The sequence below is a fragment of the Polypterus senegalus genome, chromosome 2 (genome assembly GCF_016835505.1).
Source record: "Polypterus senegalus isolate Bchr_013 chromosome 2, ASM1683550v1, whole genome shotgun sequence".
In the NCBI taxonomy this organism is placed as follows: Eukaryota; Metazoa; Chordata; class Cladistia; order Polypteriformes; family Polypteridae; genus Polypterus; species Polypterus senegalus.
This window is the reverse complement of record NC_053155.1, coordinates 154,753,369-154,773,535: the sequence shown is the minus strand read 5'-3', so window position 1 is coordinate 154,773,535 and position 20,167 is coordinate 154,753,369. Positions and strand designations below refer to the sequence as shown.

General features: G+C 37.3%; 1 protein-coding gene across 1 annotated transcript in view; it reads right to left on the bottom strand.

The window, feature by feature from the left end:
* The window catches only part of LOC120524425 (putative nuclease HARBI1), a gene marked incomplete at its 3' end in the record, with an annotated part of 50,477 nt that extends 30,574 nt beyond the window's left edge, over positions 1-19,903 (bottom strand). Inside the window, exon 1 of the mRNA XM_039746278.1 lies at positions 19,818-19,903. Within this exon, the coding sequence (XP_039602212.1) occupies positions 19,818-19,903 (86 nt within the window). The remainder of the gene's footprint in view (positions 1-19,817) is intronic.
* Positions 19,904-20,167: the final 264 nt, after the last annotated feature.

The window sequence follows — 20,167 nt, the reverse complement described above, 5'->3', positions numbered from 1 at the left end:
TCTTTTTTGGCCCGTTTTGCCCGAGGAAAACTAGCTGCCTAATAATTCTGCACACTTTGATATAGGGTGTTGATCTCCTTAGGCCACACCCTCACTCATTACACAAATACACATCACCTGACGTGCTTAAATCCAATAAGCATTCAAGTTAATATAGCTTGGAGTTGGAATATACGCATTAAAAATGATGATATGGTCAAAATATTCATTTGCCTAATTGTGCACACAGTGTATGTATATATATATATATATATATATATATATATATATATATATATATATATATATATATATATATATATATATATACACACACACACACACATACTGTATATACATATATGTGTTTGTGTTTTTAATTTTTGGCAATGCTATTTGAAGCTCTCAGTTTTCTGGAAGGTTAATGATTTTTTATCTGTATAAATATACATGACAAGGTGTATATGCATAAATAGTCCTACATTTTACAATTAAGGGAGAAATAACTAATGTTGTCAGTGCCACAATGGTTTGGACCATCCTTTAATGGTTTCAAAGCCTGGGGTTTACATTTGTCTGCATATGATTTACCAACCATTAGTGAAATGTTAACTGTATAAAAAAATGAATACATAAACAGTCACCTATTATGTGCAATTGACACGTTCATCTAGTATCTGCATGGATTAACCCACAACCTGTTTCCTCACACATTCTAAAGGCACAGAAATTTTCAATTCTAAACTGGCCCTGTAAATGTGGGTGAATGCATTATTGTGCCTTCTAATGTACTGATGTCTCATCCATGTTTAGTTCCTGCCTTGTCTGTAATTTTGCCATGACAGGCGGCAACTCTTCTTAATCCCAGAATTCAATTAAGTGGGTGTTCACTCTGCAATGGACTGGTAACTCATCCAGGGATTGTTCATGCCTTGTGAAAAAATGCTGGCTGGGATAGGCTCCAGCTGCCATTTGACCCTTCCCTGGATAAGCAGATTAGGAAGATGAATGGATGGGTCCAATCACTAGAGTAAAAATATGACATCTACTTTAACAGCAATTATTCATAATATTTAACTTCATGTTTGGCACCAAGATGGGAGATAAAATTACAATAATGACACCCTCAAACAAACAGCTTTTTAATTTTCAACAGCTATAAGATGGCCAAGAGGCTGGCTGTCAGTGATGATTATGTCAGCGTGTTCAGGTTTATTCTCATGTAAATGATAGCCGTTTGTTTTTGCTTTTCAGTTTAGGACCAACAAAAATGCTTGTCTTAACAGATTAGTGAGGAATTAATGTGACATTTAAGACTACTTACACATTCCTGAGTCTGGTGTCTAGCTGACAAAGACAAGTGATGCCATCACAATCTGTTCCAAAGCTCACAGGAACACAGAAATAGTTTTTAATTAAAATTCCTTGATTATACAGATTGATCTTTTTTACACTATCACAGTCTTTTGAAAGGATATCCATTTCACTTTTTTAATCAAAGACAGATAAATAAATTTCCCCAGGACAAATAAAATACAAACTTCTACAAAAACCCCAGAAATAACAGCCACCATTATAACAATAACCCCCTGCCCAAATACACACAAGAATTACAAAAAAGAAAACTTCTGTCCTGGCTAAAGATGAGAGTAGTCACATTGAGGCATTATGCTGGCATATTGCTATAGGTATGAAGGACACCTAGTAGTGTTTCTTGTCACACATCTGTTGAATAATTTGTCGTCTTAAAGCATTAGTGTGACAGACAGAGGATGTGCAATATCTTCCTTCTACCATTCACTGCTTCCTCTAGAGAGGGGTTGGTGTGCATCCCATAACCATTGATTCGCTGGGCCTCTTGAAGTGAGGTTACCAGCTCAGCCCAGCACAGCTTACAAGATCACACTAGCCATCAAAGAGTTATAGAATATGTAAAGGGTTTTCACAACACACATTATAGGCGGAGGGTTCTGGAGGGATTGCTCCATCCTTTTTTATATACTGTAGTTCATTTGTGTCACCTGACCAGTTCACCCTATGAGTGCTGTGAAACCCAAGAATCTGTAGTAATGCACAACTTGCACATCTATTTTAATGTAGATGCTCTTTGGTGTGGCAATCAGTTACTTAGTGCAAAGAGAATCGTATGCATCCCAGAAACCAAGAAACAAAGATGTAATCTGAAGTTCTGCTTGTTTTATTGTATCACTACCCCTTCACTGTGCCTCTGCAAGGAATGCGAAATGTGTTTGAAATTGTTTTGGGTTTTTTTTTTTTACAAAAAGCTTGTGAGACTCGTGTACCTTTTATTAAATTTTACTGCACTTTTCAATACAGAAGTCATCTGGGACTCAGTTTCTTGATCTCTATTACCAAGGTTATTGCACTCTAAGCCATATACTTTAATTCTTCTTTTGGAGATTTATGTTTAAAAAAACAGAGCTCATGAGAGTTGGTAAAACAGGATTTAACAGGTAAAAGTATCATGAGAAGCCTGAAAATGTTGAGGCCACTCTAGAATGCACTTGGAAATTTTTGTTTTCATATTATAAGATGGACATTTCTAGGCAAAGTCTCAAGACCAGTTATTTGGTTACTACTAGGTTTCTTTCTGATATAGCATCCTCTGAAGTCTCAATATTAGACATTAAAACTAAAATCAAATAGTGTAACTACTAAGGGGTACACAAAACCCAGTAACAAAGGGTTATTGAGTGAGGCCATTTAAATAACAGAATTTAAGATTTGACATTATGAAAATCTCAAATCCGAGTATCAAAACAAAATATATTAGTTGCAAAGAAAAATTACTCATACGAAACAGGCATTAAATAAAGCTGTTCTTCTCAAAACCAAATGTCTTCCAGTCCCAATATTTTTGTTTTGGGCACATAGAAAACATGTGGAGGTCATTAGTAAGACAAGAGATGTGGTCTGGGAAAGCCAAAACCAGGAAGACAAAAAGATGGTGGCAAACATCCAGCAATGGATGCCACTCCTTCCTCATGCTGCCATATTTATGGTGATGTCACTGATGACAAAATGAGAAAGGTGCAAGAAGAGAACCTCAAAAATGAAAATAAAACAATGAACCAAAAATGAAGTCCTGATGTACAAAATCCCCAAATGGGAAAGAAAAATGGCAGAAGAAATTACCAAATTACTACAATTACTGACAACTACAATTTTTCAATTTCTTTGAGTTGCTTTTGTCATTGTGGCCAGGTAAACTTGTTTTATCTGTACTTCAAATAAAGGAAATCCCCACCTTTAGAGTAGGCTTAATCTCAGACCCATCCTGAAGGCTTTTAATGGGACAACCATGTATTTCTGAACCCAATCCTGCTTTGCTGGTTTTCTTTTAGTATAAATCAAACTCCACTTCATACCTTTCTGCACTTCCTGCCATTTTCTTTCTTCATTCTTAGTGACATCTGTGTTAAAGGAATGCTCAACACAAAAATAATTTTTTTATCTACTACTTATTCCGTGTTGTTAGTAGATACTTTTTAATCTTAAGATTAGGTAGGACAAAGACAACAAAACCCCTGGCAAAATAGGGTTCTAAACAGACAAAATGTAAACATACATTAAAATGTTTGATTTTGTTGTGACTAGTCACAGTCTGTACACATTGATGTGGAAACTGACACTTTTAGCAAATGTTTTACTTATTTGTTAAATTCAGTAGGATTTTGTCAGATTGTCAAAGGTCCAACTCATAATCATAACCATACATTAGATTTAATTATAACTTACAAAGTTGAAATTCAAAATTTAAATATTACTCCATTAAATGTAGTTATTTCCGATCACTTCTTAATTACGTTTGATTTAGTTCTGCCCATGCCAGCGCACTCGCAGATTAAAACAAAGACAGTGCGACATCTAGATTGTAATTCTGCTTCAAAATTTATAGATACCTTGAGTAAGTCGAGTGTAATTGTGGAAAACCATTTAGATCAGTTAACATCAAATGTAAACGTGGAAAACAATTTAGATCAGCTAACATCACATTATAATGTGACCTTGAGAGATGCTCTGGACACAGTGGCTCCCCTAAAAACAAAAGTAATCAAAGCACATAGAAACTCTCCCTGGTTTAATGAAAACACTCGAGCTCTTAAATTAGAGTGTCGAAAACTGGAGCAGATGGAGAACAACAAAGCTACATGTCTTTCAAATTGCATGGACAGAGAGTGTTAATAAATATAAAAAGGCCCTCTTTAAAGCTCGCTCAGAATACTATTCTACATTAATAGATAGCAATAATAAAAATCCTAGGGTACTTTTAGAGCAGTGGCTAAATTAACAAATGGGAATTCAGATCAACAGTGCAAAATACCAACAGATATTAGCAGTACAGACTTTATGAACTTCTTCAATGAGAAAATTAAAAATATAAGATCCCAGATCTCAGCATCACAGTACAAACCAAATACTAGCTTAGCAGAACCTGCTCACATTGCATTCAGCACTTTAATAATTTTAATCCTGTAACTGAGCAGGAAGTCTTAACTTTAATTTAAAATGAAGCCCACTACTTGTTCCCTAGATCCAGTGCCAACAAAACTAGTAAAAAGTGCAATGGATGTTCTTGTAGCACCAATTCTAAACATTATCAATAGTTCATTATTGCATGGCACAGTACCTGATGCACTAAAAGTGTCAGTCATTAAACCTTTACTTAAAAAGTCAGACCTAGACCCACACATACTAAATAACTATAGGCCTATTTCAAATTTACCATTTCTCTCTAAAATACTAGAGAAAGTAGTCGCCAGTCAGCTTCAGTCACACCTTATGCATTACAATTTATTTGAGAAATTCCAGTCTGGCTTTCGCACTGGTCATAGTACAGAAACGGCACTAACACGGGTTGTAAATGACATTCTGATATCCTCTGATGAAGGAAATTCCACTGTAATTATGTTGTTGGACTTAAGTGCAGCATTTGACACCATTGACCATTCTATTTTACTGCACAGGCTAGAAAGCGATGTTGGACTTACAGGCCCGTGCTCGCTTGGTTCAGTTCTTATTTATCAAATCGATTCCAGTATGTACAGAAATGTGCTGACAGTACTCCATCATTATACACAGAAGTTGAATATGGTGTCCAGGGCTCAGTACTGGGACCTTTACTGTTTTCACTTTACATGCTTCCACTGGGATCTCTCATTAGGAAACATAATGTTAATTTTCACTCGTATGCAGATGACACCCAGTTATACCTTTCATTTAAATCAAATGAAGTTTCTCCGATGTTGTCTTTAATTAGTTGTGTTAGTGAATTAAAGGAATGGATGAATGAGAACTACTTGTCTTTAAATACAGATAAAACAGAGATGTTAATTGTTGGAGGGAATGACGCTGATCACAGCAATATTTTGTCGTCATTTAACTCAGTTGGAATCCCAATTAATTTTACTGAATCAGCCCGCAATCTAGGAGTTATCTTTGACTCTAGCATGTCATTTAAAGCGCATATTACAAAGTCGTCCAAAACCTGTTTTTCCATCTTAAAAATATTAGGAAATTAAGCGCTTTCTAAATAAACAGGATTGTGAGAAATTAATTCATGCATTTATCTCTAGTAGGATTGACTACTGCAATGCGGTGTTCACTGGCTGTTCAAACTGTTCTCTATACAGCCTCCAGTTAATCCAAAATGCGCTGCAAGAATTATTACAAGAACAAGAAAATATGAACACATAACCCCAGTTCTTAAATCTTTACACTGGCTCCCAGTTAAATTTAGGGCAGATTTCAAAATCCTCCTTTTAACATATAAAGCATTAAATGGCCAAGGTCCGCTTACTTGTCTGAACTTATCATGACTTACAAACCTGAGCGCACATTAAGATCTCAAGATGCCGGTCTGCTTAGGATTCCAAGGATTAATAAAATAACAGTGGGAGGTCGAGCTTTTAGTTACAGGGCCCCTAAACTGTGGAATGGTCTTCCTGCTTCCATAAGAGATGCCCCTCGGTCTCAGCCTTTAAATCCCGGCTGAAGACTCACTACTTCAGTTTAGCATATCCTGACTAGAGCTGCTGATTAACTGTACATACTGCATCTCTGTTGTTAGTCATTAGCACTATAACATAAGTAACATGATAATTATATTTGAATACTAACCCTCACCTATTCTGTTTCTTTTCTCGGTACCCAAATGTGGCCATTGGTGCCACGGCCCACCTGCCAAGTTGTTTGCCTGCCTATGGTAAAGTCATCCCTGATGGAGGATCACAGGAATCATGGGAAAGAGAGGTCCTTTCATCGGAGCAATGTTTCAGCCGTGGCATGGCCAAATGGAGATGCAGCTAGATGGATGAGGTCTCCAGGACTCTAAAAATATCCAAACCTAATTATGTCATATCATCTACTGTTAAACCGTAATTCTAAAATTTTTATTATGCTGTCTTAAGGAATTGTTCTGTTGTGTATATTGTATTGTATTGACCCCCTACTTTTGACACCTACTGCACGCCCAACCTACCTGGAAAGGGGTCTCTCTTTGAACTGCCTTTCCCGAGGTTTCTTCCATTTTTCCCTACAAGGTTTTATTGGGAGTTTTCCTTGTCTTCTCAGAGAGTCAAGGCTGGGGGGCTGTCAAAAGGCAGGGCCTGTTAAAGCCCATTGCGGCACTTCCTGTGTGATTTTGGGCTATACAAAAATAAACTGTATTGTATTGTATTGTATAGTCTGGTCAAACTGAGTTGCGCAAGATGTTAAATTACATGACTGGTTGGGGTAAAGTAGTCCTTTAAGAAGAGATAGGGATACTACCCCCAGCACAAACTATTCTGAAGTACAAAAATTAAATGAGTGGTAAATTCACCTCAATAATATAACATCTTGTTAAAACCTTTATAGCAATCTCAAATTAGTTGTCATAATTCATTTTTTTTCCAGTTTTCCACAATATGTTCAATACAACTTCTTATCCAGAAAGTTTTTCTTGGGAGTATGTGACATTCTCTTTGTGCCTGGCATTCCGAACCCGCTTCTGGGTTGTTTGGACTTCAAATATATTCCTAGAATGCAAAGCTCATGGGCCTAATCCTTTCAGCTCTGCCTTGGGGATTGAAGGCTTTTTAAGGAATCTTTGCAACACAATTTACAAGATACGTGAACCTGCTCATCTTGCTGTTTTGGAGTAGTCTTAATCATTAATCAAGTTGATGACTTATATACACACAAGTACTTTGTCCATTAATGTTGAACAAAACTAATTTTTTTTTCATTTGCATTTCAGCTTTTGGTGGTGTGGTTTTGATGATAATGTTAAGATATTTAATGCTTGAATACTGTTCTCAGATGACAGAATACTAGGTTGATAGATCTTCATTTTGCGTTTTTTTTATGGCTAACATTTTATAATCACTGGTGCTGGTAGCTCAATATGGAAGGGTTACTGGAGACTGCCCTTCAACATCACTGTCACTGCCCCAACCTCAACGGCTCCTTCTAGGAGGCTCAAATGATCTTTTCTCTGTCAAAAAGTCTACCATTCTGCTGCCAGCACCACCTCACACTCTTTACTCAGAATTGGAGGAAATATATTCTGCACACACTTTCCAAGTTTGTGAGCCAATTTCATGCACAAATTCTGGCAGTCATGTATATCCTCATTGATGAATTTAAGCAAGTCTCGTAGGTTCTGCTTTTTAAGTGCTTGATTATCATCACTCTAACTGTTTTGTACCATCCAGAAGTAAGGTAATGCTTATATGCTTAACAGCTTAAACCCATGTCATACTACCCACCTTTTCAGACGACTTTCATTAACAGACTTCATTTACAGAATCTTAGTGAGTCGGGAGCAGTTGTCTTTCACTCTTGTGGCATTCAGCCATGTAGTTTAACATCCCATGCAACTCAGTTTGACAAGACTGTGACTAGTCACATCAAAATCAAACCACCGGATGTACTGATTGCATGAAGTGACAGCAGCTTTTTATGGAAATGGAATCAGTGCTGAAAAGTTATATAGTTGTGAAATCTGACCCTCAGATATTTTGTTGTATTTGAAATTTATGTACAGTTTTTTTTTAATGTCCTTACATTCCATGTTTTTTGTGGATGATGGTTCAAGAGGCAGGCTCACCCTGCCATCACTGCACTTAGATTATTTAGCTATGAAAGGCTAATAAACCTGGAGCAAACTAGGAGAGGTTCATTGAAATGTGTTGGAAACTAATTTAAGTACTGTTTTCTTGGCCAATTGCTGAATTATGATTTTTTTTTTTGCTATTGCATTCCATGTACTCTTTAGAGTATTGTTTTTGAACTTGTTTATCAAATGCCTTTTAGGAAAATCTTATTGTGCAGATAAACATTTGTTACTTCCCTTCATAAATACGGATTTAACAACATTTCTGAATACAAGTTAGTTTTCACAGTTTATATTTCTTGTAAAACATTTTGATAATTGTTAGGATACTTTACGTCTGTTCAAAAATAACTAATCAGTTCCCCATTTTTGGATCCTGCTACACCAAAACCAGGGGGGTAGTAGTTGGAAACTTGCTGTATTTGGCATATGTCTGTTAGGTACGGCAGAGGAAGTCCTCACCAGTTTTTATGGTGATTTTAGAGGTCTTAACCATTGTTGTCATGTTTGGAACTCCAAATCACAACATAGTCATTAATTGTGACATCACCTTCAACTACAATCAGCATACCGTGTTGCCACTCTTAGAAAAGAGTATATTTTAACTAAATTATATGTACAAAAACTTCCAACTATGCTATGAGACTGATCGCCATAACTCAATCAGGGTATTATACAGTAACTTTTGTAAGTTTGTAATTTGGAGCTAAATCTATTCACCAAACTAAGTGGCAGAAGAAAACTCTGGTAGTATTTGACAATTACAGAATAGCAGTATTTCATTGGAAAAAAGGAAAACAATAAGTCAATGCTATATTTCCCAGTCATTTCTGAAGTGTTCTTTCCATTTTAAAGAGACACACAAATGAGAGGAAATAAATTGTCACATTTATTGTTCACCCAAAACATTGATCTCCATCTTTCTTGTATTTCAGTAACACAAATATCACTCATTAATACTCAAGCCTGTACAAGAAAAACTTGCCAAAAATACTTTGAGAAGTCAAGCAAAATGACACCTTTTATTGGCTAACTAAAAAGGTTACGGATGTGCCTGAAGATGGAGCTTGAGCTACATTGAAAGCTTGTATATTGTAATCTTTTTAGTTAGCCAATAAAAGTTGTCATTTTGCTTGACTTCTCATTGCATCCATAATGGTTAACATGGTACAACACCCTACTACTACAAAAATACTTTAATAGTCTGTAACAGAAAGTTTCTTAATATGCAGATGATATGGTACTGTATATATCAGACCCACAAAATACTGTGCCTGCAACCCTAACAGAATTTCAAAAGATTTCTGGTTTCAGAATCAATCTGAATAAAAATGTGCTCTTCCTAGCAAATTCTCAAGCACACAATATTAGACTGAACACCTTCCCATTTATCATCGCAGATCAGTCTAAATACCTAGGGGTAAACATCACAAGTAAACAAAGCTCTTTATCAACTAAATTTTGCCGTCTTTATGGATAAAATTAAGCAACACTTGCATAGATGGTCAACCCTCCACCTTACTTTAGCTGGGAGAATTAACATTGTTAAGATGAATATCCTTCCTAAGCTTCTCTTTTTATTTCAAAACATTCCAATGTACATCAATAGATAATTTTTTTAAGATATTAGACTCAATCATAACCTCATTTATTTGGAATTCAAAACATCCACATATCCAAAGGTTGACCATACAAAGACATAAGGTGGAAGGAACATGGCTCTACCTAACTTTCAATTTTATTACTGGGCAGCAAACATACAAACTATAAAAACCTGGACATGGACAGGTTCCTTGCTTTGTACTCCAATAAATGCAAGTTCACTCCAATAAACTAACAACCCAATTGTGCTTCGCTCAATCAGAATATGAAAACAAATGTAAGTAGTATTTTAAGATAGAGAAGCTTTTATTTGTGGCACCTCTGCATGAGACCCATCTTTTCCCACCCTCTCAAACGTACACAGTTTTTAATACTTGGAAAACATCTGGGATTAAATCACTTAGAGAGCTGTACATAGACAACGTTTTTGCATCCAACGAACAATTACACTCCAAATATAACTTACCAGCAACACATTTCTTTCACTGCTTTCAAATTCAAAACTTTGTTAAACAGAACCTGTCCAATTTTCTTCACCTACCATTATACCGGAAAAAATATTGCTCAGTCTTGAGGACTAGGACAGCCTTTCTGTAATATATAAAGGTATTTTACAGTCCCTCCCTTTCAAAGATCCAAGAGAAAAGTGGGAAAAGGATCTCTTACTCAATATTTCAGAAAAGGAGTGGAAAGTAGCAATGCACAGAATTTACTCGAACCCATATGCGCAAAGCTAAGAATTATTCAATTTAAAATTATATATCAAGCGCATCTCTCTCATTTAAAATTGTCCAAAATGTTTCCAAGGCACGATCCAACCTGCGAACGCTGTAATCAAGCACTGGCTTCACTGGGTCACATGTTTTGGGCCTGCACCAAATTAACATCATTTTGGACCAAAATCTTTAAATGCCTTTCAGATAGCTTGGATGTCACAATCCCCCCAAATCCACTAACAGCTGTGTTTGGTGTTCTTTTAGATCAGGGATCCTCAATCACGGTCCTGGAAGGCCGCAGTGGCTGCAGGTTTTTACTCCAACCCAGTTGCTTAATAAGAAGCTCTTATTGCTCAAGTAACACTTCTGATTCACTTTACTTGTCTTGCTCATTATGATCTTGAACCCTTATTGCTTATTTTAGTCTTAAATAGCTGTATTCTTGGTTTTTAATTGCGCCTAATTACCAATAACATGCAAATGACAAAAGAGACCAACATTTCTCCATTTAGCTTACCATTTACACCCGTGTGTATTTATCATGCATTACTGGGTTTAATTAAATACTTGGAAGGAAAGTGAAAAGAAAAAGTAAAGGACTAGATTTACTTATCCATTTTAGCCTTCAGATCATTTGGATGATATCCTTAGACCTTAATTAATAATTGATATTAGAGATAACATAGTATATCTCCTCAACACTGCAGAACCACCAAAGCCCCGGAACTCCATTATAAACAAATTAAATGCTTTTACCAGGATAGATTTACCTGAATTACATAGTATAATCTCTTAACTGAAACACTCCACCTGCGTCCTTGACTCAATATCAACAAGGTTTTTCAAAGAAATATCAGACGTGCTAATTGACAATATTCTGGACAGTTAATTCGTCATTAGATACGGGGGTCTTCCCAGACTGTCTTAAGACTGCTGTAGTTAAACCCCTGCTCAAGAAAAATAATCTTGACCCCTCTGCCTTTGAAAATTTTAGACCCATCTCCAACCTGCCCTTCTTAAGTAAAATTCTAGAGAAGGCAGTCATTTTGCAATTAAATGACCACCTCAATAAACATGCTATTCTTGATAAATTTCAGTCAGGTTTTAGAACAAATCACAGCACAGAAACTGCACTTGTTAAAGTAGTAAATGATTTGCGAGTGAATGCAGACAGAGGCCATTTATCTGTTCTCATCCTCTTAGATCTGAGTGCTGCATTTGACACCATTGATCACAATATTCTTAGAAATCGCCTTAGTCAATGGGTGGGCCTCTCTGGCAGTGTCTTAAATTGGTTTGAATCCTACCTGGCAGGTAGAAAATTCTTTGTGAGTTGTGGTAATCACATCTCAAAGACACATGATATCCGATATGGTGTTCCACAAGGCTCTATCCTGGGTCCGCTGCTTTTCTCAATCTACATGCTTCCGTTAGGTCAGGTTATCTCATCTTACAACGCGAGTTACCACAGCTATGCTGATGACACACAGCTGTACTTATCAATAGCACCTGATGACTCCGACTCTTTCGATACACTAACACAATGTCTTACTGGTATTTCTGAATGGATGAATAGTAATTTTCTCAAACTAAATAAAGAGAAAACTGAAATCTTAGTAATTGGCAATAATGGATTCAATGAGGTTATCAGAAATAAACTTGATGCATTAGGATTAGAAGTTAAGACGGAAGTAAAAAACTTAGGGGTAACCGTTGACTGTAATCTGAATTTTAAATCGCATATTCAGACCACTAGGACAGCATTTTTTCACTTAAGAAACACAGCAAAAGTTATACCTCTTATATCATTGAAAGATGCTGAGAAATTAATTCACGCTTTTGTTTTCAGTAGACTAGATTACTGTAACGCACTCCTCTCAGGACTACCCAAAAAAGACATAAATCACTTGCAACGAATGCAAAATGCAGCTGCTAGAATCCTAACTGGGAAAAGAAAATCCAAACACATTTCTCCAGTTTTGATTTCACTATACTGGTTGCCTGTGTCATTCAGGATTGACTTTAAAATACTGCTTATGGTCTATAAAGCCTTAAATAACCGCGCTCCATCTTATATATCGGAATGCCTGACACATTATATTCCAAACCGTAACCTTAGATCTTCAAATGAGTGCCACCTTATAATTCCAAAAGCTAAACTTAAAAGAAGTGGTGAGGCTGCCTTCTGCTGTTATGCACCTAAAATCTGGAATAGCCTGCCAATAGGAATTCGCCACGCAAATACAGTAGAGCACTTTAAAACACTGCTGAAAACACATTACTTTAAACATGGCCTTCTCATAACTTCACTTTAATTTAATACTGATACTCTGTATGTTCAATTCATCACAATAACTATTCATAAGGCTCTAAAATCCGTACTGACCCCAACTCTCTCTTCTGTTTCTTTTTCCGGTTTCTTTGTGGTGGCGGCCTGCGCCACCACCACCTACTCAAAGCATCATGATGCACCAACATTGATGGACTGAAAGCCAGAAGTCTACGTGACCATCATCATCAGGTCCTTCCATGAAAACCCTAAATACAAAGAGGACTGTTTGACTTATGTTAGGTAGATTGCCCAGAGGGGACTGGGCAGTCTTGTGGCCTGGAACCCCTACAGATTTTATTTTTTTTCTCCAGCCCTTGGAGTTTTTTTTTTGTTTGTTTTTTCTGTCCACCCTGGATATCGGACCTTACTTATTCTATGTTAATTAATGTTGACTTGTGTTTATTTTTTATTGTGTCTTCTATTTTTCTATTCATTTTGTAAAGCACTTTGAGCTACATTTTTTTGTATGAATATGTGCTATATAAATAAATGATTGATTGATAGACCTACCTTAGAAAGGGGAAGAAAATATAGGATATGAGAATTACCTGACAGAGTTAAAGCACTAATAAGCAATGAAATTAAATTTATTGGCAAGAATTGCTTTCTAATTAAGCAACCAGGTTAGAACAAAAACCTGCAGCCACTGCGGCCCTCCAGGACTGTGATTGAGGTCCCCTGTTCTAGATGGGCTTAAAGTGGAGTAGGACAAACAAACTTTGATTACCTTTACTACACTATTAGCAGGAAGACTTATCTTGCTCAATTGGAAGAATCCTAACTCTCCTCTTTTAAGTCAGTGGGTAACTGATGTTTTACTATATGAAACTGGAAAAAAATCAAATTCGCACTTAGAGGATCTGTACAAAACTTTCAGAACCTGGCAGGATCTAATCAATAACATTTTATAATAATCATTTAAACTGAGAAAGCAGGTTCTCTCCCCTCTTTTACTCCATTTATCAATATTCATTTATTATTTTATCTATTCATTTGTCTTTACTAGAATAAAGTCTTACTGATTGATAGGTTTCAAACCTTTTTATTTCTTTTTGTAAAACTCAAGTTGTGTATGGAGTGTTCTTTGATTTTAAAAATTATAACAACATTAAAAGAATTATAATATTATAATATATATATATAAATAAACTCGGCAAAAAAGAAACGTTCCTTTTTCAGGACTGTGTATTTCAACAATAATGTTTTAAAAATCCAAATAACTTTACAGATCTTCATTGTAAAGGGTTTAAACAATGTTTTCCATGCATGTTCAATTAACCATAATCAATTAATTAACATGCATCTGTGGAATGGTCATTAAGACCTTAACAGCTTACAGAAAGTAGGCATTTAAGGTCACAGTTCTAAAAACGCAGGAGACTAAAGAGACTTGTCTACCGACTGTGAAAAACACCCAAAGAAAGATGCCCAAGGTCCCCGCTCATCTGCGTGAACGTGCATTAGGCATGCTGCAGGGAGGCATGAGGACTGCTGATGTGGCTAGGGCAATAAATTGCCATGTCTGCACTGTGAGACGCCTAAGACAGCGTTACAGGGAGACAGGAAGGACAGCTGATCATCCTCGCAGTGGAAGACCCCGGATCTCAATCCCAATGAGCACATCTGGGACCTGTTGGATCGCAGGGTGAGGGCTAGGGCCATTCCCCAGAAATGTCCAGGAACTTGCAGGTGCCTTGGTGGAAGAGTGGGGTAACATCTCACAGCAAGAACTGACAAATCTGGTCCAGTCCACGAGGAGGAGATGCACTGCAGTACTTCAAGCAGCTGGTGGCCACACCAGATACTGACTGGTACTTTTGATTTTGAGCCTCCCTTCATTCAGGGACACATTGTGAAACATTTTTAGTTTATGTCTTATGATGTTGACTCTTCTATTAGTGTTCATACAAATATTTACACATTAAGTTTACTGAAAGTAAAAACAGTTAAAAGTCAGAGGACGTTTCTTTTTTTGCTGAGTATATATATCAGACTCTACTCTTTATCCTTAGAAAGGAGCATGTGCACTACACTGTCAAAATACTCACTAAACTTGTTAACTTTTGTGCTTCTCCCGAGATGACATTTACTCTTATGGGTATCTAACTGCTTGGACTTTGAAGCACAAGGGGGAGGAAAAAAAATCAAAAGGAGATGGTTTTCCCTGCTGTGTCTTACTGATTGAGTCTAAGTCACTTTAATCCCATCCTTTTAGGCTACTGAGGTGATAAAAGAAAGTGTTAGATTTAAAAGGTTCTTTGTTAAATTGTTGTTTCTTTCACAATACTGTCCTGTTTAGACAGAGTGGAAGAGACAGTCTTATGCCAAAAGGGACTCTGCCGTGTTGGGCCCTTGAGCAAGGCCCTTAACCTGCAATTGCTGAGAGCTTTGAATAGTGAGAAAAGCGCTATATAAATGCAAAGAATTTATTTTTAATTTATGTTAGCAGTTCTTGATTAAAGCACAAAAAAAAAGTTATTTCTATTCATAATTCAGCTTAGCTAGAAAATTAAATGAAAGTCCATATTAATTTTCGAAAGTAGCTTTAAATAATCCACTGTATGTTCCCAATTATTTTACTTAAATTAGAAAAGCTAAACATTATATCCCAATGAAATAAAATAAATTTTTAATTAAAGCAGCACACGTGTAAAACTGAATAGAGTAAATCACCCATTGACTATTCTTTGATGATTGATAATATTCCTTTATTACCCTAACCCTAATACTTTGCATTTATATAGCAATTTTCTCACTATTCAAAGCGAAGAGCAATTGCAGGTTTTTTTTTGGTTCATTAAGATACAGATTCTTTATCATTTTCTTTAGCTTACTGTAATTTGAGTTCCTTGAACAATCAAAATGTTTTTACAATTGCTTAGGAAACTAGTGACAACATTTTAGAAATCATTCTTCTGTTTTTGCAACCTGCTTTTGCCATTACAGGGGTTTCAGATAGTTGGAGCCTATCCTACCAGTCTTGGACACAATACAGTGTCAGAGGTGGCTGGGGTGGCGACCTGGCCGGGACGCCCAGAAGGACTGGAGGAGGGCTTGCGCCTTCCCCAGACCACCGCCCTGGTACAGAGCTTTGAAGCTCCACCCCCATACCTTTGGAGCCTTGGACCTCAGCACTTCCGCCACACCAGGAAGTGCTGGGGGAAGAGGAGCAGGGGCACCTGGAGTGCTTCCGGGGATACAGCCGGAACTTCCGCCACACGGGGGCGTCGGTGGGACATTGCCAGGAAGCACCTGGAGCACATCCGGATGTCAATAAAAGGGGCCACCTCCCTTCATTCGGGGTTGGAGTCGAGTGGAAGTAGGACGAAGCAGGAGAAGTGAGAGTGGAGGTTTGCCCGAAGAAAGGCAAAGAGTGAGAGGGGCCTGGACTTTGGGGGACTTGAAGGGGTTTGTGTGCACTTCAATAACTTTGAATGGCAGGGTGATGAGAAAGAAGACCTTTCTGCACTCATGCCACAAACCGAGTCGCTTGTTGTATGCAAATGCTCATTTAGACAAGCCAGATTAATGGTGTAGGTTCCATCATGCTGTGGGGCTGTGTGGCTAGTTCAGGGACTGGGGCCCTTGTTAAAATCAAGGGTCGTATGAATTCAACCGAATATCAACAAATTCTTCAGGATAATGTTCAAGCATCAGTCACAAAGTTGAAGTTACACAGGGGTTGGATATTCCAACAAGACAAAGACCCAAAACACAGTTCGAAATCTACAAAGGCATTCATGCAGAGGGAGAAATACAATGTTCTGGAATGGTCGTCATAGTCCCCCGACTTCTGAAATCTACGGGATGATTTGAAGCAGGTGGTCCATGCTCGGCAGCCATCAAATTTAACTGAGCTGGAGAGATTTTTTATGGAAGGTCAAAAATACTTCCATTCAGAATCCAGACACTGAAAGCCTACAGGTGGCGTCTAGAGGCTGTTATATGTGCAAAAGGAGACTCAACTAAGTATTGATGTAATATCTGTGTCGCGGTGCCCAAATTTATGCACCTGTCTAATTTTGTTATGAAGCATATTGCATATTTTCTGTTAATCCAATAAACTTAATGTCACTGCTGAAATACTACTGTTTCAATAAGGCATGTCATATTAAAAGGAAGTTGCTACTTTGACAGCTCAGCCAATGATAAACAAAAATCCAAAGAGGGGATCCCAAACTTTATATGACTGTATGTATTCCTTACTTAATATGTAGCTAAAAAGCAATCCTGGGAACATTTGCACATTTTAGAGACACCAGTCAATCAAAAACCATGTTTTTTGGAATCTAATAGAAGACAGAAGTACCAGGGAGAAGTAATACACATGAGAATATGAACCTCTATAAATCCGAATGGAAAGATTTTTTTTTTACAATGCTGCCTTGATTAAAAATATGAAAACTGAAATTTCACATTCTGTAATATAGCATAACAAATTGACCAGTCTGTACCCATAAATACTGTACATTTTTCTCTGGTGTGATAACAAGGTTATACTGTAAAAGCATCCTACACAACACATATAAATTCATTCATTTCCCCAAAACACATGTTCGACTCCATGGCTTTAGGAGTAGGAGAATGCAGCAATCAAAACGAAAATGGCCCCATACATATACTAGACCTTGTCTCCATTTTAGTGTTTAGTCTACACTACCACATGGGTTTTCAACTGACAAAAATACATTTTAAAACACTTTTTTGAACTGGAGACTTTTGAAAATGCTAGGATGGTCTTTAAGTGTGGACAGGCAAAAGCAAAGATTTCTGAAAACAAAGACCCCATCGTGCTCTGGTTGGTTTGCTGCTCTTCAGCAGTCCAATCCTCCTCATTATAATGTCTCATTCCCCGATTGGTTGTCCTTCACAGGAAAAAAAAACTCCATAGAAGAGTTGCTTTCCACAGCGCTTTTTGTATTGCTTACATTGTATACATTTAAATTGTGTTTTGTGTGATTTTAAAAACTGTGGTGAAGCAACTACTCACACTGCACACATGATGCCAGTCTTATATACTCAAAGTGCACAAGCACATCTGGTCCAATTGACATGCCACAATGTGGGTGCTCAGCCTAAATAAGTATGATTTATACTCACTGGGGTTCACTGCACAATGAATTTCAGAAAATTTTATGGCAACATCAGAAAAATCAGCTAGTGAGACTGCTCACTCTACAAGACAGCAGACTGAAATTTCTAATATGACAGAAATTCTTCCAGTTGTGTGAGGCATTTGGGCATTGCAACCACTCTCATACTGTATGTGAAATAACCAATGAAAAGGCCAAAATTTGGGCCACAAATGATCAAGCCACAACTGCACAGTGTACGTCTGGTTTAAGACATCTATATTGTGCACATTTCCAGTGTAGGCAGACAATTGCATCATATGTATTGGTAATATTAGTATGGATGAAAATATTTTCATAAACAATGGGAAAAATGCTAGTGTGGACAGAGAATTTGTTTTAAAAAAATGCCATTTTTAAATGAAAATGTAGGAGTGTGGATGAAGCCCTAGTTGCATATTGTAAACATTGTAAAAAGGTAGCAAAAACCTAAGTTTTATATTGTTAATACACTTGTAAATACAGTACTTTCAGATTTTTTCAGACCCCTTCAATTTTCACATTATGTTGCAGCCTTATGCTAAAATTGTTAAAATTAATTTTTCCCTCTCAACCACACAATACCCCAGAATAAACCAAAGACAGGATTGCAGAAATTTGCAAATGTATTAAAAAGCTAAAAAGAAAACACACATTGACACAAGTACTTAGACCCTTGGTTATGACGCTTGAAATTTGGCTCAGGTGCATCCCATTCTATGGATTACTGGAGACGTTTCTACACCTTGTTTGAAATCCACCTACATTGCACATGATTAGGAAAGGCACACAACACTATGGCAGGTCCCCCAGCTGACAATGTGTATCAAAGCAAAAACCAAGCCATGAGATTGAGGGAACTGACTACATAGCTTAGGGCCAGAATTGTGTCAAGGCACAGATCTGGGGAAGGTTGCCAAAAAAAAAAAAGCAGCAGTACTAAATATTCTGGAACCACCATAACTCTCCCCAGATCTGGCTGTTCAACCAGATTGAGCAATTCAAGAGAAGGAGCTTAGTAAGAAAAAGAGACCAAGAACCTGATGGTTACCCTCCAGGACAACCAGCACTGCAACACTAATGACAGATTTATGACAGAGTGGCCAAATGACACAGATAAGCCCACTAGGAGTGTGGGGGAGAAACACCCCTCGGAAATTGAGAAAAGATTTCTGTGTCTGATAAAAACCAAGATAGAATAGAGGACAGACAGTTCAAAGCATTATGTCTGGAAGGAAAACAGGTACTACTCAACACCTGAGCAATACTAGCCTAACTGTGAAGCATGGAGGTGCCAGCATCATGCCGTGGGGGTCATTTTTCAGGGACAGGGAGACTAGGCAGAGGCAAGGGAAGCTGAATGTAACAATGTACAGATATATCCTTAACGTAAACCTGCTCCAGAGTGCTCCAGACCTCAGACTGAACTGAAGGTTCACCTGCCAACTGCAATGAAAATACAGGAGAGGCTTAGGGTCAACCAGAGCCCAGACTTGGACCCAATCGTAGAAACCTGAAAATAGCTGTCCACTGAGTCTCCATCCAGCCTGGGAAAGCTGGAGATGATCTACAGAGAAGAATGGCAGAAAATCCCCAAAACCAGGTCTGCAAAGCTTGTCATGTCATACCCAAGAAAACTCAAAGTCATAATCACTTCCATAGGTGTTTCAACCAATTAATAAGTAAAGAGTACAGAGTGAAGGGCCTAAATAGTTTTCTCAGTGTAATATTTTTTTTTTATTTTTTTACTAATTTTACAAACATTTCCTAAACTTTTTGCTTTGTCAAATGAGGCTGCAAATGTAGTGTTATGGATTTTAAATGTTATTTTTTGCCCACACAAACAAAGATGAAATTCATTTTAGAAGGACGGTTAACATCATTGCATCCAGTTTTCCTGAATTGTATCATATTAAAGCATCTGTTTTGATGGTTTTGCTTCAGGCTATGTTGATTACCTTATCACTTGGAAGCAGAATTTTGACAGCCAGCCAATTAAAGGTCTGTAATAGCCCAAGTCACGCAGACGTATCATAAAGTCCATGTCGCGTCACAAAGATGGGGAATTTTAATATAAATAACTTGTCCGCTGGAGGGGGAGAAGCACAGAGGAGTGACATCAGGGGAGGGTGACAGTGACCTTTTCATCCTATCAGCTAGTATTACATGAATAACAGGTAGCTAGATGAAAAGCTGCCCAAGGAAATTCATTTTTGACATTTAATTCTTTGTAAATGTTCCTTTTTTTAAGACTATATATCCAGACTTTGCTATCTATATTTTCTTTAATGCTTTCTTCTATCTGTAT